Here is a 24,501-nt window from a genome sequence, read left to right on the forward strand (position 1 = left end):
TTTGTTCATAGTCATCTCTATAGCATGTTGAGCACCGCGACCTGTTTACGGAGGTACCTACATAGTTGGAGGACACAACACACACACGATATTTTTATCAACATTGATGCCAACGTAATTTACGGACTAGACCTCCATCACCAATGGCTCTTATGGTGTTCCCTTGTGGATTACTTGTAGTGTAACATTTTTTAATATATTTTTCTCTTTTAGACGTGTGGATCGAGCATTTATGTGCATCCTAGTTATGCAGATACCGAATATAATGCTTAAACATTGTAATTAATAAGGCGTCCTTTATTGAATAAATATACCTACGAGGTACCCATCAGGTAGTCATTTACACACCACTTCACAATTTCACATTCACCGATAGCACGTTCGAGAAAAATAATTATCTCAACTCACTAAAAGTAGGTCATGAGTACATGACAATTACTATCATTTGGAAAACACATTCGGCTAAAAAAATCAATTGCCTCAAACTTAACAAAAGAGGTGCACAAATAGTACGCGTTTAATCAAAACGGTTAGGGTTTGGACATATCCGTGGGTGTAGGACTACATGGTCTACTCTACTCCCTCCTTCCTAAAATATGATACATATAGGTTTGTGGTTAGAATCAAACATTTTAAAGTTTGATCAATTATATAGAAACTGATGTCAATATTTAGAATCAAAACAATATTGTTAGAACGATCGTGAAATATACTCTCATATTACGTGCATTTGATATTGTTTATATTTTCAATATATAATTAGTCAAATTTTAAATAATTTCTTTGACCAAAAACGATATGACGATTGACGAGGTAGTATCCACAACTTGACAAGTAAGTATAGACACAGTCCATGTTTCAGAAATATTACCAAGCCCTAGCCGTTATAAATAGTGTACCCTTGGGTACCCGTACAAAAAATTGTTTAAAAAGCCCCCTGTAACGTGCCCAATTAATTACAAACTGAAATGAATCTATTCTTCATTTATAAAAGGATGATAAAAGTTTATTTAATTATGGGATGTATTATGGCAGAGGTAGTACTTTTGAGTTGGAAGCGGATGTTCAGACAAGCGAACGAACAACAAAGTGTATGACTGACGTGTGGGCCCCGGAATTGGCGGAGAACCAAAGGTATAGTCCAAGAAATTGTATAGCTTGAGTTTGTAGGCTTGTGAAAACGAATCATCCTATGGGTGGTGATTCGCACACGACTGTGCACACAAGGATCCCATTCCAGAAACCTATCGTACCCGCCTGAAGAAACAAAAAAGCCGGCCACCTCTTTGGAATTGGATCGAAGGAAAAAAGGCAATATAAAGCTGGTCAGTTCGTCCTGAAATCCTGAACTGCAACCGCAAGACAATCTCAATCACCCACCACGCCCTGTTAGTACGGCGCTGGTGGTCCGCAGAGACGACACATGGCATTGACAACGGCGGTGCCGGAGGTGGTGCTCAGGTCCGGAAACGCCAGACCTATGCCGGCAATCGGCATGGGCACGGCCAAGTTCCCGGTCGTGCATGAGACCACCAGGGACGCCGTGCTTGCGGCCGTGGAGGTCGGTTTCCGCCATTTCGACACTGCTTCCCTGTACGGAACGGAGCTGCCGCTAGGCGATGCTATCGCGGAGGCTGTGCGCCGCGGCCTTGTGGCATCCCGAGAAGAGGTGTTCATCACGTCCAAGCTCTGGTGCACGCAGTGCCACCCGCACCTTGTGCTCTCGTCGCTCCGGGAAAGCCTCCGGTAAGCCTCGTGGATCCGACCAATTTTGATCTACCCTTCTCGTCGATTTACTTGATCTCGATCATGTCGATAATTCAGGAACTTACAAATGGAGTACGTGGACCTGTACCTGATCCACTGGCCGGTGAGCCTGAAACCTGGGCCAGTGGTGTTCCCCCTGAAGCGGGAGGACGCCGTGCCTTTCGACTTCGAGGGCGTGTGGCGGGAGATGGAGGAGTGCCACCGCCTGGGGCTCGCTAAGGCCATCGGAGTCAGCAACTTCACCACCTGGCACCTCGACAAGATCATGGCGATCGCCACCGTCCCGCCTGCAGTCAACCAGGTTAGTTACTTTGTGACCAGATTATCGAATATACTGAGCTGAACATCACAGCCAGTCGGTCGTCGCTGCAACTTTTCCGATCATCTCAGGTGGAACTGAACCCGGTCTGGCAGCAGAGGAAGCTGAGGGCGTACTGCGCAGAGAAGGGCATCCACGTCACGGCCTACTCGCCATTGGGTGGGCAGAACTGGACCGGAGAGGGCAACGCCGTGCTGGAATCACAAGTGCTGGCCGAGATCGCCAAGGCTAGAGGAAAGAGCATCGCACAGGTACAACGTTAGATAGTTGGATATGGTTTTTCTTTTCTTTTTCGAGAACCTCAATAAGATCGTGCACGCCGAGGACGCCTCCTTTCTCCCCGCAATACGCATCCAAGAGCACGGTATCCATAAGACACTAATGGATCCCTCCTCTCTCGTTCAGGTAGCATTGAGGTGGATTTATCAGCAGGGACTGACCCCAATCGTTAAGAGCTTCAGCAAGGAGAGGCTCATGCAAAACCTCGAGATCTTCGACTGGGATCTCACTGAAGACGACCTGATCAAGATCGGCCAGATTCCGCAGAAGAAGATTGCGACGGCTACGAGCATTCTTTTCTCGCCAGAGGGGGACTTCACGTCAGTGAATCTTTCAGACATTGACATTGTCGAGGAATAGTGTTAGGCGCTGCGAGTGCCTGCTTTCTGCTTGCTGTAATGTAAATTAAGGAAAAGTAGCTTCCTCAACGAGTCTCGAGAATAAATAACGAAGTGCTATGATAGGGTCTGATGCTGGTATTCCTCTTCGCTCAGCTGTACTCTGGTTTAAGCTTTGGTGTGCCGGAAGTATGATGTACTCGGACCAAATAGTTCCAAACGGCGTGTGATTTTCCTTCAGTTGGTCAATAACCCCGATTGTCAAAAAACTTTTAGAACTGTCTTGTTATTTCTGTGTCCTGTCACTACGACAGATTCAGTGTGGAGAAAATGGCATTTACGGCCCATCTGGCGTGCATTCGGGCGCAACCCCTCGACACTATCTAAGTTGGCCCATTCAGCATTTTTTTTAAACAGAATAAGGCTTTGGTCTAGCTTTAAATTAATAAAGTCACGAAACAGCAGCAAACCACATAGTTTGATACAACTCAACACCAACATTTACCTATTTTACCTTTTGTTCATCTTACCAAATCCCAAATTTCTCAGCCATTATTCATTGCAACGACCCGTGCCCTGATTCTTCTGCATGTTGCTACCGCCAGCAGCCTCACTCGGTTGCCGCCGCAACAGCCGGCCACCGAGGGTCACCGGCCGCTGCCGCAGTTCAGCGCTGTCCGCTGCAGTCGGCCACCACCAACACTTTTGTGCATCTGGTACTCATCAACTATGACGTATCCATACGCATCCCTACTGCTGTTGACCACAAGCCCACGATGATGACTAGAATGCAGAATTTTGGTTATCCATTCAGTCACCCCTAGCCCATTGGCATTATCCCAAATTTTTGGGTATGAACAATATAAACTCAAATGGGTATGGAAAATTTGGGTGTGGATTTGGGTACACCCATATCCTATCCAACGGCAGGTTTAGACCAAAATCAAGAACACACACGGAAATTAAGCACTCGTTCCCCGGCAACAATTGCTGATTATTGAGGTGGGTGATTCCGTTGAGTTCTTTACATTTCTTGCGATGATTGTGGGTAGTCGTTACTCGTTTCGATGCACTTGTTTTTTCTTTCTAAAGGAATGAAACATGGCTACCTCTGTTTGGAACCAAACTTGCCTAACTGCACACAAATTTAACATGTACTAGTACGAGTATTATTATAGAAAGAAGAAACAAAGCTAAGAGGAGGATATATGGGTATGAATAACTAAGGGATTGATTCATGAACAGAGGAAACAAAAAATTAAAGAAACATTAGAAAAAGCGGGGTGCACGAGCGGATGTGAAACATCAAACACAACGGATAACCAATATGATTCAATCGCCCAACAACAACAAGCGAGAGTGAGGAAGAAACATGGACAAGAGGGTACCAACCTATCTCGGAGGAAAGGAGCATGCTCGGCTGATGCTGAGGTCGAGTTGCATATGTGCAGATGGTCATGACGGCCTCAATGATCTATCAGCTGATGGCCATAGACCTCGACCCCTAGATCTTACAAGCGGTGGATAAGCTTGGGAGGGGTTTCCATTGGGCGGATTCGTAGGGTTATGTAGAGGAGGATTAGGGCTTGATGTTTCCGAGGGTTTGATTTGCATGTAAGTTAGTGATATGCGTATACCATATCGGGTCCTCAGCATTGATTTCCCTGGTGCAAAGCCCATGAAGGAATAGGGGGAAGCCCATGAAGAAATCTATACGAAGCTGAACATCTTGATACTATGTAAAATAGAAAAACTAGGCCCATATCGGGTAAACCGACATATATATCTTGTAAACGACCTCGAGGTGGACTCTGTGACCTAGCCCACTATATAAGGGCTAGGAGAAGTCACTGAGGAGGGACAGATTCAACTAGACGCAACACCATGTAACCCTAGTTTTCATACAATACAATCTCGGCGATTCGACCTTGATCATACTTTTCGTCAGATTTTTTTATCATTGTACTATTTTCTAAATTTGTGTTCACGGAATAACTAGGATTTCTTATGGCTATTTGATTTTGGTAGTATTTTTCATAAACAGAAATGTTAGGTTAACTTGGGTTTCTGAAATATTCAAATTGCTTTGTACCACATGTGTGGATGCAATTCAATCGTAGGCTGGCTATTTCATGTTCTCAATATTAGCATGGGTTTTTTCTCCCTTCTTAACATGCTGGTGGTTTTAATCCAACTTTCAGTATTATTTTGTGACATAACAGTCTCTTTTTTTATTTACAAAATGGGAAAGGTAAATGCACAAGCACCGACAATCTTAAATTCAAAAGGTAATAGTTGGGTTTATGTTCTTATAGAATTTTCTAGGACATTTCCATCATGTTAAAGGTTTATATTTCCTTAGGTATATATTGTTAAGATTGAGCTGACGTTTAGGGATCTCGAATTCTGGTCATTTGTATCACCTATGGAAATATAAACCTTAAGATTGAGCTGATGGTAATAGAAACCTTGCTATCTGTTGAGTAGCTCGGTTTAACTATACCTCGGAATTAAATCTTTCATCATATTAGCCTGTTATTCAGTTACAACCGACACCTGCCATGCAGGATAAGGGACTGATTTATGTAGTGTACAGTGGGACATGAACCTCTTCCCTTGTCCTATGATGATCAGTTTTCATGTTTTTTTTATAGAAAAATAGGATAACCCTTGTTCTCTTTTGGTGATTGGTTTTCTCAACTGAAATCTTAAATTATCATGGAAGCAATTGCATAACAGTCTAATCATATTACCAAGATTACAAACGTTGTTTCCATTATAGTGCCATATATATGTACTCCCTCCGTTCCACAAAAAACTTCTCAATTTTGTCTAGATTCAGATATATAGATATATTTTAGTTATAGATACATCCATATCTAGGAAATGTTGAGAAGTTTTTTTTTTTTGGAACAGAGAGAGTAATACTTTCTTGCATCTTAGAAAAGATTACCTGAGGCTTGTTCTAGTTTTTTTTTCGATGAAGGGCACTTTATTACTTTTGAAGCAAAAGAACCCGGCCTCTGCATAGATAGAATGCACACAGTTCGTATCAGTTATTACAACCACGAATTAATAAGAGTATATGAAAGTAAAACTGTGTGGGAATACAAGACGAACATAAAGTCTATTCCGGGGGACCTAGACGGTTGTCACGCTGCCACCCATGTTGAGAAAAAATATCCCTCACCGTATCCTTCAATCGTGTAGACACCTTCATAAAGAGGTCTCGATGTTCCACCCGTTGAAGAGGCTACCATGAACGTAGAGTAGCTCTGCACCGGTATATGACCTGCATGAGATTAGAAGTACCTGCAGTTATGTACCTGCATATAGTTACTTTGTCTGCATATGTTGTTTCTCATTACAAGTGAGCCCTGGCACTTTATGGAAACTCATTAGGAAATTCATAAGTAGACTAAGTTACACTAGCATGTATTGATGTGTTGTTCAACTGTAACAAGAATTTGGCAACTGTTATACCAAATAATTAAGGTGATGATGATTTAGTCCTGAAGGATTCTTTTGCATTCTTGTATTTAATTTTTGTGTTTGAATAATTTGGAATGTGTAAATGTTGCTATGGATTACAATTCAATGTTGTAGTTAATTAAATTAATTAATATATTAACTAGGGGGGAGGGGAATCAAGTAGGAAGAGGAAATTTGTTGTGTTGGCTTGCTACAGCTTGGACGAGTCCTCCGATGGCTCCCTCCAGGTGAGCTACTTTTCAGTGCGTGTGTAATTCCTTATTGTACACAATGATGTTGTGAAATACTTCTTAGAGGATTTTGTGGAGTCCGTTGACAAGAGGAATGTTGGTTCTTTCACAAGGAAGCTACCCAAAAAAGCTTGAGGACCGGCCTAAGGTTTTTGGGGCCTAGGGCGAGAATTTTTTTTGGGCCCCTTAATATTGATATCACAACAATACTAATAAATATACGCATAAAAATATATTCTTAATAACACCTAAATGTATCTGCAAGCAGTATCATATCAAATAATTTATACATGCTACCTTAAAATTTTCTTTTACAATTCCTTGATGCAAATGCTGAAAAAAAAAATCAAAGTCTGAATGGCAAAATCTATGCATCATCTATGGGAAGGTAGAGTACAATATATCTCAGGACTCAGATCGGTTAAATCGGCGGTGTGTGTGTGCGTGCGATGGGGGGGCTCGAAAATTAAAACAGTCGAGACCACAAGAGACGAACTGAAAATCAAAATTTCAGAATTAGGGGGAAAATAGGAGAAAACAAGAACCCTCTTTTAGCCCCGAACGCGCGAATTGTTACTGTGTCTCGGATGATCCTATGTGTGCACTGACGAAGACCTCGCGAACTGACGACAAATGCGCACAGTCTCGCTGATGGTCGGAGGATCGCTGGGGCATGCCGGCCAGGCCGCCAGGTCGAAGCCGATCGAGGCGACGAGGCGTCTAGGTTGGAGACGAACTGAAACGTCGTGGGATTGCTAATTTCTAGGACGAGTGGGTCCCTGCCTGTCGCTGATTGAGGGCATGCAGATCGATCCTTTTTTCTTTTCTTTTGCACGGACTCCCGATCAATGCTCCTTCCTATGGCCATAGGCCTTTCTTTTCTGTTGGCCTAAGCCGGTAAAACATCAATAATCCTAGACATACGGAATTAACTGTGCTTACGGACGAGACGTGGCCTAATGCGGTTGGAGAGGCAATGAGGTTGGTTGTTTTCTCAGCCAATATATCGTGGTGCACCCCTGCTCACCATGTCATCCCGTAAGCCGCTTCCGTGAAAAAATTGCGCGTAGGTGTAGCATTGCTGGTAAAACTTATACGCATATACATAGAAGTATACTACGTGGGTTGGGGCCCCGAGATTTTGGGGGCCTGGGGCGGCCGCTCTGCATGTCCCCCTTAGGGCCGGCCCTGGACACTGTCCTACGTCAAGGGTTGTCGTTACTTCTTTCCATGGCACACTCTTTAGCCGAAGGGTAGTGAACTTATCAAACTTGTTCAGAACTCTCGTGAGCTATCCAAGACAGGAATTCAACACTGGGGTGTCGGGTGTTTGCTACCACCGGCGACGGAGGATGCTACAAGCTGTTTTGTGTTTTGCACTATAAGTTATGGGGTTTTGCGTCATAGAAAGAAATTATTTGCTACAACCGTTCCGCAACTTTGCACCATACATTACTTGGATTTGCATCATATAGACAGTACCTTTTTGCCAGAACGGTTATTTGATTTTGCTAGTACATCAGTATAAATTTGTTGCTACGACGTCTTCGACTATGTATCTGGTGAAGTTGGCCATGCTACAATAGCACAACTTTTATATGCTAGGTCTCTGATGATTTCTCCGACGAGATCGTTTTTGCTAAAAAAAGAGTACTCTGGTAAGATGCATGTACTAATCTAATGTTATAGCTTTTGTACACACATAATCATATTTTGTTGACTAAACGAATGGTTAAAGTTTGTTCTAAACTGTACCGGAGGGAGGGAGAAGTGTATTCGTGACTATTGCATTGATCCTACGTTTTTCCTTAGCTGGGACAATCAATCTCTATGTCATCGCGCGGGCGCGGCGCGTGTACGAGGTCACTACACCACCTTATAGAATTAGGGGCAATTCTACTAGTAGCACTTGTCAAAGTGCGGCTAATAGTAGTCAATTAGTGGCACTTTTCAAAAGTGCCCCTAATTGTATACCTATTGGGGTACTTCTCAAATGCCCCAATATGTGTATACCTACTAGGGCATTTTTTCTAGTGCCCCAATAGATATATACATTTTGGGGCACTTTTAAGTGCCACAATTTATCATTACTCATCTGAACAACTATCACCTTTAGCTCAAGATCAATTAGCCGATGTAAACAGTGCCACATTGGCTCACACCTGTCGGCTGTCGCGACACCGCTGCCAGCCCGCAGCGCACGCCGTTGTCGTCCTCCTCAAACGCACAGTCGTAGAGAGCGGTTGGGCAGAATACAGGCGGGAGACGTGGAAGGGTAGGAGTGGACTTTCCTGCCCCATCTCTTAGGGCATCTCCAACGGGGCGACGCAAACGGACGAGCGATCGTTTGCCTCCGCCGGGGCCGAAAACGCATCTGGAACACGCTCCAACGGGGCGACGCATAGGGGCCGTCCGCAACGCCGCAAACCCGGCGCATATTTACGCCTGGGATGCGTCGCGGCGAACGCTGCGCGGACGCCCAAAATGACCGTTCACATTTCCATCGGGCCCGCCTAGCAGCGAGCCTGTATCGTGGGCATCGCTTCCGCGGCCATCGCTTCCGCGGTCAGCGCTTCTGCATTTGTGCTGCAGCCTTCGCCATCAATGTCGCGGCTCCCTCTTCTGCGCGCGCACTGGCGGGCGGCAACTGGGTAATGCGCTGCCTTCAATGACATAATTTCCCGCGCGCGGCCGGTCTTAAAACTCGACCAGCATCGTTCCTGCCATCGCCCACACCTCCACTCCTACCACCGCCGTCGTAGCACCATGGGGAAGAAGAAGAACGACTTCGAGGCGTCCGACAGTAGCACCAAGAAGGCGGAGCGGCCACACAGGGTGCCCTGCCCGTCAGCGTGGCGCGGCTGATGCACGTGAACTGGGCGCCCTGCAATGGCTGGGGGACGTGCACATGCCTGGCGGCTGGCGGCTGAGCTACCTCCGGGTGCCCGTCCCGCCCGTGCCTGCGCGTGAGCCATATAGGAGCGCCGAGATCCGGCGCAGGCGGCGGTACCCGCCGCCGGACCTCCGCGCTGTTCCCGCCTACACCATCAACTCTGACATCTGGCGTACCTTTCGCGAGACCGAGGAGGATCCAAGGAGGAGGGCGGGCTTCCTCGGCGACAGGGATCAATTGAAGGTGATGTTAAATTACAATATTCGTCTTCGTTTACTGAATTAAATTACTACTTCTCTCAAGGTACACTGCTGAAGACTGGGATCAATTGAAGGTGATGCTGTCACATTGTGATGGTGTTTGAATTGGAAACATGGTGATGATGTTCACAGAGTACATATTGAGATATTGTGCTGAACATCCACTAGATACTATGTTGACACTGTGTTTACAGTATGTAACTGATATTGGGTGATAATTACAGAATAAAGTGCACTGGATTAATGTATTCGTACTTTGTGCTTATTCTTGTATGATAGTACATATGTTCATATTGTGTGCTTCTTGTATGCTGCCATTGTTTTTATCAGTTTATAATTCTTTTTGGGACTGCTCAAAGTACCACTAATTGGATTAATAAGGGGCATTTCTCGTAGTTCCACGAAATTGGTTTGAGGCATTTTTTAAGTGCCACAAATTAGGTTTTGGGGCATTTTTAGAAGTGCCACAAATTGGATTTAGTGGCACTTTGAGAAGTGCCCCTAATTGGATTTAGTGGCACTTTGAGAAGTGCCCCTAATTGGATTTAGTGACACTTTGAGAAGTGCCTCTAGGTAGTGCCCCAAATACCTTTAGAGACGCAAGTAAAGGTGGCACTTGAAAAAGTGCCCCTATAGCTAATTAGTGGCACTTTGGTTCAAATTAGGGGCATTTTGAAGTGCCACAACTCATGTACCGTGATGTAGTGCGTGTTCATCCGCCAGCGCGAATGCATTTGTGTCGATGCACTTGCAGCGAAACAAGGCGAATCCAAATACACTCAAAGACCGACCGACCTCGAGCGGAACGAATCAAATCCACTTAATACACGCAAATACTGACGTGCGCTTCAGCTGGGGCCTGGATCGCGACGAAAGCCGCCTGAAGAAACAAAAGCCGCCTCTTTGGAATAGGAATTGAGACTTGGAAGGAGAAAAGGGCAATATAAAGCTGGTCAGTTCGTCCTGCACTGCAACGGCAAGACAATCTCAATCACACAGCACGCCCTGTTAGTACGGCGCTGGTGGTCCGCAGAGACGACACAATGGCATTCACAACGGCGGTGCCGGAGGTGGTGCTGAGATCCGGCAACGCCAGACCTATGCCGGCGATCGGCATGGGCACGGCCAAGTTCCCGCTCGTGCCGGAGACTGCCATGGACGCCGTGCTCGCGGCCGTGGAGCTCGGCTACCGCCACTTCGACACGGCCTCCATGTACAGGACCGAGCCGCCGCTAGGCGACGCGCTGGCGGAGGCTGTGCGGCGCGGGCTGGTGGCGTCCCGGGAGGAGGTGTTCGTCACCACCAAGCTCTGGTGCACGCAGTGCCACCCGCACCTCGTGCTCCCGTCCCTCCGGGAAAGCCTCCAGTAAGTCTCGTGCACCCTATCGATCAGTTTTGATCTACCCACCCGTCGATTTCTTCATCTTGATCAATGATCATGTCGATCTGTCAGGAATCTGCAAATGGAGTACGTGGACCTGTACCTGATCCACTGGCCGGTCTGCCTGAAGCCCGGGCCACGGGTGTTCCCGGCCAAGCGGGAGGACGCCGTGCCATTCGACTTCGAGGGCGTGTGGCGGGAGATGGAGGAGTGCCACCGCCTTGGGCTGGCCAAGGCCATCGGCGTCAGCAACTTCACCACCTGGCACCTCGACAAGATCCTAGCAGCTGCCACCATCCCGCCTGCCGTCAACCAGGTTACTGTCTAACCAAAAATACTCAATACTTTCTACATATGTTAGCAGTTCGTCGATAGATAGATTCATAGATTCATAGATCATAACTTGAACTCCACATGTTATGTGCAGGTGGAACTGAACCCTGTCTGGCAGCAGAGAAAGCTTAGGGCGTACTGCGCAGAGAAGGGTATCCACGTCGCGGCGTACTCGCCATTGGGTGGGCAGAACTGGTCCGGGGAGGGAAACGCCGTGCTGGAATCAGAGGTGCTGGCCGAGATTGCTAAGGCTAGAGGAAAGAGCGTCGCACAGGTATCCCGACAGATAGCTGGATAGGTCATGCACGCCGAGGACGACTCCTTTCTCCTCGCCACACAGTCGTCACACAATCCAAGAGCATGCTATCGGTATGACAATAACGGTCTAACGGGTCCATTTTTCTTCTTCTTTAGGTAGCATTGAGGTGGATCTATGAGCAAGGACTGACCCCAATCGTCAAGAGCTTCAGCAAGGAGAGGCTCAAGCAAAACCTCGAGATCTTCGACTGGGAGCTCACTGACGACGACTTGATCAAGATCAGCCAGATTCCACAGAAGAAGACTGTCACAGCTGCCGACGTAATTTTCTCTCCAGAGGGAGAGTTCACGTCAGTGAAGCTTTCAGACATTGAAGTTGTCGAGGAATAGTGCTAGGCACTGAGAGTGCCTCCTCCACTGTTTTCTGTAAACTACAGTAGCTTTCCTTGAAGACCCGGAATAAATGAATAAAAAGGTTGTTGCACCGTTATGCTAGGTTCCGATGCTGTTATTCGTCTTCTTTGCGCAATATACTTTGATTCAAGTTATTATTACTATTCCTGTTCATAAAATAAATACTACCTCCGGACGGAAAAAATTGACGTGTCCACCTGCTAAACGCACGAATGGGCAGACCTCCCTCTGCGTCGATTAAATCTGACCGGAGGGAGTATGTTATAAGTTTATCTAAATTTAGATATATCTGGACCGTCTTTAGTGTGAAAATACATTTGAAGTTTGACAAATCTTCGATATATTTTTCATGGACAGAAGGAGTAATAAAAAGTTGGCATCGCCGTTGCCCGTACGATGTACTGGCATGAAACTCCATAGGGAGCGCTAGGGCGATTTTGGTTCAGATAAATCTGTAATCAGTTGTTTCATTGAGAGTCCATATTTGTTTTGCGAAACAACACCGATTTATTTATCATCATCAACAACAAGAACGCTAAAGATAATAAGACCGAAGAAGCCACCAGTCTCTGCCTCCGGTGGCCTTAGGACCTTGGAGGTGTGGTGGACAACAACCTCTCATCGGTGGATGGTTCTTGTTCTTTTTAGGTTGTTTTTCGGTGTCTTCTTTGGGATGATGAGGCGGCAGCTACATCCTGATGTTAGAATAAGGTACTCCTGCTCTATCCTCGCTGGGGTGGTACGCCTAGCCACGGCGGAGGGCCCGTGGAGGTTGGTGTCTGGCGTTGGTGTGGTTATGGGTTTTGTTCTCCTGATCTGCAGTTCAAAGCATTGGAGATTGTTGCTGCTATGTTGTGTTGGTTCATTTGGGGCCATAGCACGTTTTGATACGGTTCTGGGAGGATACATGGCTAGGGAGTAGACCTCTCTCTGAACAATATCCAGCAATATATAGCATTGTTCGTCGCAAAAGTGATACCATTGTATTAGTAATGGCAACCTCACCTCTGAATGTGACGTTTAGACGAGATTTAATCGGCCCGAGACTTCTTGCATGGAACGCCCTACCGTTGCGTTTGGAATTCATCCAAGGGCACGATGAATTTTGTTGGAACTTGCGATCCAATGGAAAATTCTCTGTAAGTTCATTGTACAATGTCATTATCCAACCGGAAATACCAGTTGATAAAAACAAGAAGATTTGGAAGATGAAAATACCGCTCAAAATAAAGATTTTTGGCTGGTATTTGCGTCAAGGAGTAATCCTAACCAAAGATAATCTTGTGAAACGCAATAGGCATGGAAGTACGCACTGTGTTTTTTGTCAACACGATGAGACGATTAAACACTTGTTCTTCCAATGTCGCTTTGCCAGATCTATATGGTCATGCATCTAAGTAGCTTGTGATCTGTATCCTCCAACTAGTGTGGCCAACATTTTCGGTAATTGGCTTCATGTTATCGGTCACAGATTTAGAACGTTTATTAGGATGGGGCGCTTGCCATTATATGGTCGCTATGGTTGTGTAGAAATGACAAAGTTTTTAATGATAAGAATTGTTCTTTTTTGCAGGTTATTTACAGATGTACCGCTACTCTCCGTTCGTGGTCTGCGCTGCAGAAGGTGGAGAACCGCGACCTGTTTACGGAGGTCTATACACGGTTGGAGGACACGGCGAGAGATACTTTTTTCCTACATGGGTGGCAGCATAATCTACAGATTGGGCCTCCGCCTTCACCTTAGGCGTTTTACATTTCCTCATGTCTGATATGTAATTCACTTTTTTTAGCACTCCTGATTATTGAGACTATTTAAACGGCTGTGTGCATCTTAGCTATGCAGAGACCGGGTGTAATTGCTTTTTATGAGTAATAAAGCGTCCATTATTAAAAAAAACTTCTCTATTTAGGGATAAATCTGGATCTTTATTAGATAGTAGGGTTTACAATAAGGTCGTTGACATAGGCATCCCCAATGGGCCTGCCAAAGATGGTACCCGGGGTTTACTGAAGGCCCACAAGTCGAAGATTATGAAGTTTGGAAGCTCAGATTAGTACCAAGGAAAGTTAGGGTTGTATTAGGAAATATAGACTTGTAATTTTACGGGACGGGTTAGAAACCCTCCCGGACTCTGTAACTTGTGTATTACGAATCCCTCGGCTCCACCTCCTATATAAGGGGGAGTCGAGGGACAAAGAGAGGATCGACTCATTGTTTCACGCAACCCTAGTTTTCATAATCGTCGAGTACTTTTCGGCTGAAACCTTCGAGATCTACTTGCCCTCTACTTCCGACTAAAACCCTAGTCTACAATACGTAGGCATTGATAAGTTAATCCCTTGTCAATTGGTGCCGTCTGTGGGGATTAGAGGTGACAAGGAGCTAATCTCGATGACACGTTCAAGATCGTCGACTTCGTCAACTGCAAGTAACGCGATGGACAGAGATAAACAGATCGAAATTGGTCTAGTCGATTTTGTTCCTCACCCGCCCTCCCGTTTGGATGCATATGCATATCTGGAGGAGCCCATGGAGATGACGTTCAGAATGTTCCACTTCCGCGTCGAGAAGGAAGGATCATATCGTATCGAAATTCCGATCTCGTCGGGATTATTAGCGATCGATCCCGACTTTTCGGAACTTACCGAGCACCACCTAAACTTGGATCCAATAGCGAGACCAATTAAACAACCTTTGCGGCGTTTTTCGGTACCAAACCGCAAAGCCATGCTATCAGAGATTGATCGACTCAGAGAAGCTGGTTTTATCAAAGAGTTACATACAGAGACCACGTGGATAGCTAACCCAGTGCTGGTCCCGAAGAAAAACACGAAAGTCCTTCGCATGTGTGTCGACTTTACGTGTCTCAATAAACACTATCCAAAGGATCACTTTCCCCTCCCAAAGATCGATCAAATTATCGACTCCACGGCAGGATGTGAACGTCTTTCCTTCCTGGACGCATATTCTGACTATAACCAGATCAGACTAAAAGAGGATGATGAGGTCAAAATAGCGTTCATAACACCTTATGGCGTGTTTTGCTACAAAACAATGCATTTTGGTCTGAAAAACGCGGGTGCAACATATCAACGGATGATGCAGAAGTGTCTTGCAACACAGATTGGCAAAAACGTACAAGTATACATTGACGATGTCGTCATAACAACAAAGAAGGGGTCAACATTGATCGAGGATTTAAAAGAAACTTTCGATAACCTCGAAAAGTTCTGCCTCAAGCTGAACCCGACAAAGTGCTCTTTCGGCGTCCGTGCGGGAGAACTTCTCGGGTTCCTAGTTTCAGCAAGAGGAATCGACGCCAATCCAGAGAAAATTCAAGCTATCGTAACAATGAAGAAGCCAACAAAGTTGAAATAAATACAACAATTGACTGGGCGAGTCGCAGCTTTAAGCAGATTCGTCGCCAGACTAGGAGAAAAGGCGTTGCCGTTCTACGCTTTGATCAAGCAAGGAGAGAAGTTTCAATGGAACGAAAAGGCAGACAGAGCTTTCGAGGATCTCAAGCGCACAATTTCGACACCACCAATCTTGGTGGCACCTAAGGAGAAGAAACCCCTCTTGCTATACATTGCAGCCACGCCTCAGGTGGTCAGCACAGCACTCGTAGTCGAAAGAGAGGAAGAAGGAAAACTCCATGGAGTACAGAGGCCAGTATATTTCATCAGTGAAGTTTTATCTCCCTCAAAACAGCGGTATCCGCAGTACCAAAAGCTAGCATATGGAGTGTTTACAACCGCAAGAAAATTGCGGCACTATTTTTCGGCGCATCCGATAATAGTGGTCAATGAGGCGCCTTTATCCAATATATTAAACAATCCAGAGGCTACGGGTCATGTCTCCCTGTGGGGAATAGAGCTTTCCCCTCGGGACATCACGTACGAAAAAGAAAAGCAATAAAGTCGCAAATTTTACCGGACTTCATCGCAGAGTGGATGGAGTTACAAAATACGAGGACCCCGGATTTATCGAGAACCTGGACTATGAACTTCGACGGGTCCAAGAGATTAGAGGGAGCTGGAGCAGGCGTGATATTAATATCACCTGAAGGCGACAAATTAAAGTATGTCTTGCGGATGACGTTTCCAAACGCATCTAACAATGAGGCAGAATACGAAGCTCTCATACACGGGATGAAGATGGCGAAGGCTTGTGGTGCGACTCGATTAAAAATCTTCGGCGACTCACAATTGGTGGCTCAGCAAGTCATGAATCAATGTGATGCAGTCAATGATAGTATGATAGCATACAAGGAAGTGTATAACAAGCTAGAGAAGTTGTTTGATGGATGCGAGGTAAATCACATCAGCAGGCTGAGCAATGATGAAGCTGATGTTCTTACAAACATTGGGTCACAGTGTCTTGCGATTCCACCAGGCGTGTTCTGGGAGGAGATAGCCGAGAGATCTAGCCGAAGAAACCAAAGAAGAAGGAGAAGGATGGGAAACCCTCGAGGGCTACAAAAGCAGCACTGGAAAAAGAAGAGGAACCGGACCTAGTAATGATGGTACAAATTCCATGGATGCAAGCATACATATCATACATCCTAAGAAAAGAAATACCCGACGATCCAGGTGAAGCAAGGCGAGTTATCAGACGTTCTAAAGCCTTTACTGTGGTCAAAGGGGAGTTGTACAAATGAAGTATTTTGGGAGTGTTACAAAGGTGCGTCACACCCGAAGAAGGAAGGTTAATTCTAAAGGATTGTTACGTCTCAAACGTATCTATAATTTCTTATGTTCCATGCTACTTTTATGATGATACTCACATGTTTTATACACACTTTATGTCATTATTATGCATTTTCCGGCACTAACCTATTGACGAGATGCCGAAGAGCCGATTCTGTCGTTTTCTGCTGTTTTTGGTTTCAGAAATCCTACAAAGGAAATATTCTCGGAATTGGACGAAATCAACGCCCAGGGTCTTATTTTTCCACGAAGATTCCAGAAGACCGAAAGGGAAACGAAGTGGGGCGACGAGGCCCCGTACCCATAGGCCGGCGCGGCCAGAGGGGGGCCCACGCCGCCCTATGGTGTGGGTCCCCCGTCAGCCCTCCGACTCCGCCCTTCCGCCTACTTAAATCCTTCGTCGCGAATACCCCAGTACCGAGAGCCACGATACAAAAGCCTTCCAGAGACGCCGCCACCGCCAATCCCATCTCGGGGGATTCAGGAGATCGCCTCCGGCACCCTGCCGAAGAGGGGAATCATCTCCCGGAGGTCTCTTCATCGCCATGATCGCCTCCGGATCGATGTGTGAGTAGTTCACCCCTGGACTATGGGTCCATAGCAGTAGCTAGATGGTTGTCTTCTCCTCATTGTGCTATCATGTTAGATCTTGTGAGCTGCCTATCATGATCAAGATCGTCTATTTGTAATGCTACATGTTGTGTTTGTTGGGATCCAATGAATATTGAATACTATGTCAAGTTGATTATCAATCTATCATATATGTTGTTTATGTTCTTGCATGCTCTCCGTCGCTAGTAGAGGCTCTGGCCAAGTTGATACTTGTGACTCCAAGAGGGAGTATTTATGCTCGATAGTGGGTTCATGCCTCCATTGAATGCGGGACGATGACAGAAAGTTCTAAGGTTGTGGATGTGCTGTTGCCACTAGGGATAAAACATCGATGCTTTGTCTAAGGATATTTGTGTTGATTACATTACGCACCATACTTAATGCAATTGTCCGTTGTTTGCAACTTAATACTGGAAGGGGTTCGGATGATAACCTCGAAGGTGGACTTTTTAGGCATAGATGCATGCTGGATAGCGGTCTATGTACTTTGTCGTAATGCCCTGATTAAATCTCATAGTACTCATCATGATATATGTATGTGCATTGTTATGCCTTCTTTATTTGTCAATTGCCCAACTGTAATTTGTTCACCCAACATACTATTTTTTATCGGAGAGACACCACTAGTGAACTGCGGACCCCGGTCCATTCTTTACATCTGAAATACAATCTACTGCAATACTTGTTCTTTACTGTTCTTCGCAAACAAACATCATCTTCCACACTATACATCTAATCCTTTGTTTACAACAAGCCGGTGAGATTGACAACCTCACTGTTACGTTGGGGCAAAGTACTTTGATTGTGTTGTGCAGGTTCCACGTTGGCGCCGGAATCCCTGGTGTTGCGCCGCACTACACTCCGCCACCAACAACCTTAACGTGTTCTTTGACTCCTACTGGTTCGATAACCTTGGTTTCTTACTGAGGGAAAACTTGTCGTTGTACGCATCACACCTTCCTCTTGGGGTTCCCAACGGACGTGTGCTTTACACGCCATCAAGACAGTTTTCTGGCGCCGTTGCCGGGGACCTGAAGAAAAGTTACTCCACAAAGATTTCTAACTCCCACGTCAACTGCACGCCAGCAACAATTCTCTGGCGCCGTTGCCGGGGAGATCAAGACACACTGCAAGGGGAGTCTCCCACATCCAATCTCTTTACTTTGTTTTTCGCTTGCTTTACTTTATTTTATTTACTGCTTTGTTTGCTCTCTATATCAAAACACAAAAAAATTAGTTGCTAGTTTTACTTTATTTACTGTCTTGTTCTCCATATTGAAAACACAAAAAAATTAGTTACTTGCATTTACTTTATTTACCTTTTGTTTATTTCATCATGTTTCCTCCTAAGTACACTCTAAAAGACATACCGGTAGGACGCGGGTCTATCATTGGAAGAGATAATATAGAAGATTTTTTCACTCATGTTAGTATTGTTGAAGATTTTGAAGATAGACACTTGGTAGAACTTGCTCCTACTTATGAAACTGCTGCTGCTTCTTTAGTACGCATGTTGGAAACTAGATTCGTTAATCTTAATCCTATAATTCAACATATGTTTCTTACACTCTCCGATATGGAAAGGGGATAAAAGAGAGATTTTGTTTTAGATGTCCTTCTTAGAGAATTTGGTGATATAGCTAAAGAAGCTAGAAAAGTTTTTATTAAGCATAAGAGGCTTGGCTTTTATACCGACTTTGCAAGAACACTTGAAAAGATGGACATGGATAGAATAAAGTACACTAATAATGTTAATGATGGTGGGGAGATTAAAGTACCGATACCTAGTAAGCTCCTAGAAATGCATGAAGCTCTAGAAAATAACTATGGTTGGCTTGTTCCTGAAAATTTGTTTGATGAGAATAGCAAGCCTAAGAGCAATGAAAAAGGGGCCTCTGAAACTTACATAGATAAGATACAATGCATAGTTGAGAAAAATCCAAACCCCTCTGTTAATGCTTCATCTCTTGACAATAATTGATTCACACTTTTTGCGCCTAGCTGAAAGGCGTTAAAGAAAAGCGCTTATGGGAGACAACCCATTATTTTTCTTCTGCACTTTTATTTTATATTTGAGTCTTGAAAGTTGTTACTACTGTAGCAACCTCTCTTTATCTTTATTTTATTGCATTTTTGTGCCAAGTAAAGTCTTTGATAGTAAAGTCAATACTAGATTTGGATTACTGCGCAGAAACAGATTTCTTACTGTCACGAAATTGAGCAGCCCCTTCTGTAGAAAATTTAGAAAAATCTGCCAATTTACGTGCGTGATCCTCAGATATGTACGTAACTTTCATTCAATTTGGGAATTTTCATCTGAGCAAGTTAAGTGCCCCTGAAAAATCCGTCTTTCCGGACTGTTCTGTTTTGACAGATTCTGCCTTTTATTTCGCATTGCCTGTTTTGCTATGTTTGATCGATTTCTTTGTTCCATTAACTTTCAGTAGCTTTGTGCAATGTCCATAAGTGTTAAGAATGATTATGTCACCTCTGAATGTATGAATTTTCAATTATGCACTAACCCTCTAATGAGTTTGTTTTGAGTTTGGTGTGGAGGAAGTTTTCAAGGGTCAAGAAAGGAGGATGATACAATATGATCAAGAAGAGTGAAAAGTCTAAGCTTGGGGATGCCCCCGTGGTTCATCCCTGCATATTTTAAGAAGACTCAAGCATCTAAGCTTGGGGATGCCCAAGGCATCCCTTCTTCATCGACAACTTATCAGGTCACCTCTAGTGAAACTATATTTTTATTCCGTCACATCTTATGTGCTTTACTTGGAGCGTCTGTTTGTTTTTGTTTTTGTTTTGTTTGAATAAAATCGGATCCTAGCACTCTTTGTTTGGGAGAGAGACACGCTCCGCTGTTTCGTATGAACACATATGTTCTTAGCTTTATTCTTAATGTTCATGGCGAAGGTTGAAACTGCTTCGTTCATTGTTATATGGTTGGAAACGAGAAAATGCTGCATGTGGTAATTGGTATAATGTCTTGAATAATTTGATACTTGGCAATTGTTGTGCTCATATAGATCATGTTTAAGCTCTTGCATCATGTACTTTGCACCTATTAATGAATAACTACATAGAGCTTGTTAAAATTTGGTTTGCATGAATAGTTTCTCTAGAGTCTAGATATTTTCTAGTTAAGGTGTTTGAACAACAAGGAGACGATGTAAAGTCTTATAATGCTTGCAATATGTTCATATGTGAGCTTTGCTGTACCGTTTTATACTTGAGTTTGCTTCAAATAACCTTGCTAGCCTAGCCTTGTATTGAGAGGGAATTCTTCTCGTGCATCCAAATCCTTGAGCCAAAAACCATACCATTAGTGTCCACCATACCTACCTACTACATGGTATTTCTCTGCCATTCCAAAGTACATTACTTGAGTGCTACCTTTAAAATTCTATTCTTTGTCTCTGCAATATATAGCTCATGGGAAAATAGCCTTAAAAACTATTGTGGTGAAGAATATGTACTTATGTATCTTATTTCTTAATAAGTTGCTTGTTGAGCGGTAACCATGTTTCTGGGGACGCCATCAACGATTACACCTTTGTTGAACATCATGTGAGTTGCTATGCATGTTCGTCTTATCTGAAGTAAGGGCGATTTTCATGATCAAATGGTTTGAGTATGCATATTGTTAGAGAAGAACATTGGGCTGCTAACTAAAGCCATGATCCATGGTGGAAGTTTCAGTTTGGACAATCAATCCTCAATCTCTTATGAGAATTTTAACTGTTGTTGAATGCTTATGCATTAAAGAGGAGTCCATTATCTGTTGTCTATGTTGTCCCGGTATGGATGTCTAAGTTGAGAATAATCAAAAACGAGAAATCAAATGCGATCTTTCTCCTTAGACCTTTGTACAGGCGGCATAGAGGTACCCCTTTGTGACAGTTGGTTGAAACATATGCTATGCAATGATAATTGATGTCTACGGGTGCTTCTATTCTTGTAGACAGTGTTGGGCCTCCAAGAGCAGAGGTTTGTAGAACAGCAGCAAGTTTCCCTTAAGTGGATCACCCAAGGTTTATCGAACTCAGGGAGGAAGAGGTCAAAGATATCCCTCTCATGCAACCCCGCAACCACAAAGCAAGAAGTCTCTTGTGTCCCCAACACACCTAATAGGTGCACTAGTTCGGCGAAGAGATAGTGAAATACAGGTGGTATGAATAAGTATGAGCAGTAGTAACGGCGCCGGAAAAGTGCTTGCTGGCGTGTGGTTGATGGTGGTAATATTGCGGACGAGTAGAGATGCGAGTAAAACGAGTAAACAAGCAGCGATAGCGATATTTAGGAACAAGGCCTAGGGATCATACTTTCACTAGTGGACACTCTCAACTTTGATCACATAACAGAATAAATAAATAGATGCTAGACTCTACACTCTCTTGTTGGATGATGAACACCACTAACCGTGTAGGATTACACGAACCCTCAATGCCGGAGTTAACAAGCTCCACAATATTCAATGTTCATATTTAAATAACCTTAGAGTGCATGACAGATCAACATAACCAAACCAAGTACTAACATAGCATGCACACTTGTCACCTTCACACTACGAAAGGAGGCATAGATCACATCAATACCATCATAGCAATAGTTAACTTCATAATCTACAAGAGATCACAATCATAGCCTACGCCAAGTACTACACGATGCACACACTTGTCACCATTACACCGTGCGGGAGGAATAAACTACTTTAATAACATCACTAGAGTAGCACACGGATAAATTGTGATACAAAACACATTGCAATCATAAAGAGATATAAATAAGCACTTCACTATGCCATTCATAACAGTGAATAAGTATTACGTGAAATATAGCCTAAGAGACCCACACGGTGCACACACTCGTCACCTTTACACACGTGGGACAAGGAGTCTCCGGAGATCACATAAGTAAAATCCACTTGACTAGCACAATGACATCTAGATTACAAGCATCATCATATGAATCTCAATCATGTAAGGCAGCTCATGAGATTATTGTATTGAAGCACATAGGAGAGAGATTAACCACATAGCTACCGGTACAGCCCCGAGCCTCGATGGAGAACTACTCCCTCCTCATGGGAGACAACAGCGTTGATGAAGATGGCGGTGGTGTCGATGGAGGAGCCTTCCGGGGGCACTTCCCCGTCCCGGCGGCGTGCCGGAACATAGACTCCTGTCCCCCAGATCTTGGCTTCGCGATGGCGGCGGCTCTGGAAGGTTTCTCATACCGTGGCTTTTTTTTATCGTGTTTTAGGTCTGGGACCTTTTTATAGGCGAAGAGGCGGAGTCGGGGAGGCGACGAGGCGGCGACACAACAGGGGGCGCGGGCCCCCCCTTGGCCGCGCCAGGGTCATGTGTGGTGGGCCTGTGGCCCCCCTCTGGCGACTCTCGGGTGTTCTGGAAGCTTCGTGGAAAAATAGGATGTTGGGCCTTGATTTCGTCCGATTCCGAGAATATTTCCTTACTAGGATTTCTGGAAACAAAAACAGCAGAAAACAGGAACTGGCCCTTCGGCATCTCGTCAATAGGTTAGTTCCGGAAAACGCATAATAATGACATAGTATGCATAAAACATGTAGATATCATCAATAATCACTACAAGAAAAGTTCTGATAGACAACGTCTCAAAATCGTCCGCTAGGCCGCGCCGCCCTGGTGTGGCGGCGCCCCGTGGCCCCGCCGTTTCTCCTCGGTCTTCCTGGAAGCTTCGTGGAAAAATAGGACCACGGGCGTTTGATTTCGTCCAATTCCGAGAATAATTTCCTTACTATGGGATTTACGAAACCAAAAATAGCAGTAAAACAACCATCGCTCTTCGGCATCTCTGTCAATGAGGTTGGTCCGGAAAATGCGGTACACAATGACATATAATGTGTATAAAACATGTGAGTATCATCAATAAAGTAGCATGGAACATAAGAAATTATAGATACGTTTGAGACGTATCAATGTACCCATACCATATCACCAGACTTGAACAACATCTCCTTATGCTTCTTGTTCATCCTTGCAGCATTGCTCTTGCCTTTCTTCTCGATCAACTCTTTAGTCTTCACATGTATCTTCCATACAAAATCTGCCCTCTTGGATGCCTCCATATATATTAACTCTCTCGTGTATGGGCAAAGGAAACAAGTCAAGTGGAGTAATGGGTTTAAAACCAAATTCCACCTCAAAAGGACACAACTCCGTGGTAGAATGTACCGCCCTGTTGTAAGCAAACTCCACATGAGACAAACAATCTTCCCACTCCTTCAGGTTCTTCTTGATCATGGATCTCAACAGTTGTGACAATGTTCTATTCACCACTTCGGCTGTCCTTCGGTTGGGGATGACAAGTAGTGCTGAAAAGAACTTCGTCCCGATTTTCTCCACGGCGCTGCTTCCGGAAGTAGCTCATAAACTTCACGTCACGATCGAAACAATAGTCTTCGGGACTCCATCGCAGTCACTTACAACCTCCACGAAAACAGGTTAGCAATATACGGCAGCATCAAGTCGCTTTTGTGAGAGCAATAAAATGTGACATCTTAGAAAATACGTCCACTACCACAAATCTTCGGAATCATGGCCTCTCTTAGTGCGCGGTAAACCCAACGAAGAAGTCCATACTAATATCTGCCCAAGGTGTAGTAAGAGTGCCGGTAAAGAGGGTATGCAGAGTCTGTGAGGCTGACAGCTTGGGCTTGGACCTTGTTGCAAGTAATGCACCTAATCACATATCATGTCCACATCCCGCCTCTGTCTTTGGCCGATGAAAGTGGTCCGCGCATGAGTAAGCGTCATTCACATCACGCTTCCAAAGTGACCCATCAAACCTCCGGCCACATGTGATTCACCGCAATAAGAGGCAAACGCGCGGACGGTCTGAGGACACATAGTTTGTTAGCTCCTAGCACAAGAACCCATCATGTATGTGATATTTTTCCCGTGCTTTACCAAGAGCACATAAGCGATATGGTTCCCGTAAATCATGAGTCGGTAGCATACAAATCACATAGCGCACTTCCTAATCCGGGAAGTTTTAACATCAAGGTGAGTTAATAGCATGTTTTCCTAGATGGAGCATCGGCCCAGCAATGTTATCTTTCCCACTTCTTATGCTTAATAATGTATGGAAAAGGCTCAATGAACTCAACCCACTTAGAAAAGACACTATGCAAAGTAGATTGGGCTTTGAGGATACTTCAAAGCTTCATGATCG

The 24,501-nt window shown here is 44.6% G+C and overlaps 2 protein-coding genes across 2 annotated transcripts; both read left to right on the forward strand.

Annotated features, from left to right (window-relative positions):
* Nucleotides 1–1,348: 1,348 nt before the first annotated feature.
* On the forward strand, nt 1,349–2,725 carry LOC124674683 (deoxymugineic acid synthase 1-D-like). The gene is made up of 4 exons (XM_047210728.1): nt 1,349–1,746; nt 1,825–2,068; nt 2,158–2,337; nt 2,492–2,725. The coding sequence occupies exons 1-4, from the start codon at nt 1,424–1,426 to the stop codon at nt 2,723–2,725; spliced, it is 981 nt and encodes a 326-aa protein (XP_047066684.1). The 5' UTR covers nt 1,349–1,423.
* A 7,798-nt stretch (nt 2,726–10,523) lies between these two features.
* LOC124674682 (deoxymugineic acid synthase 1-D-like) lies at nt 10,524–12,103 on the forward strand. The gene is made up of 4 exons (XM_047210727.1): nt 10,524–10,944; nt 11,032–11,275; nt 11,387–11,566; nt 11,707–12,103. Exons 1-4 carry the CDS (start codon nt 10,622–10,624, stop codon nt 11,938–11,940), a joined length of 981 nt encoding a protein of 326 aa, XP_047066683.1. The 5' UTR covers nt 10,524–10,621; the 3' UTR covers nt 11,941–12,103.
* Nucleotides 12,104–24,501: the final 12,398 nt, after the last annotated feature.

The sequence above is a fragment of the Lolium rigidum genome, chromosome 7 (assembly GCF_022539505.1).
Source record: "Lolium rigidum isolate FL_2022 chromosome 7, APGP_CSIRO_Lrig_0.1, whole genome shotgun sequence".
In the NCBI taxonomy this organism is placed as follows: domain Eukaryota; kingdom Viridiplantae; phylum Streptophyta; class Magnoliopsida; order Poales; family Poaceae; genus Lolium; species Lolium rigidum.

Coding starts and splice junctions, on each gene's coding strand:
- LOC124674683 (XM_047210728.1), top strand. CDS start 1,424: ATGGCATTGACAACGGCGGTGCCGGAGGTGGTGCTCAGGTCCGGAAAC. Junction 1,747..1,824: donor TCGCTCCGGGAAAGCCTCCG/GTAAGCCTCGTG, acceptor TCGATAATTCAG/GAACTTACAAATGGAGTACG. Junction 2,338..2,491: donor GAGGAAAGAGCATCGCACAG/GTACAACGTTAG, acceptor TCTCTCGTTCAG/GTAGCATTGAGGTGGATTTA.
- LOC124674682 (XM_047210727.1), top strand. CDS start 10,622: ATGGCATTCACAACGGCGGTGCCGGAGGTGGTGCTGAGATCCGGCAAC. Junction 10,945..11,031: donor TCCCTCCGGGAAAGCCTCCA/GTAAGTCTCGTG, acceptor TCGATCTGTCAG/GAATCTGCAAATGGAGTACG. Junction 11,567..11,706: donor GAGGAAAGAGCGTCGCACAG/GTATCCCGACAG, acceptor CTTCTTCTTTAG/GTAGCATTGAGGTGGATCTA.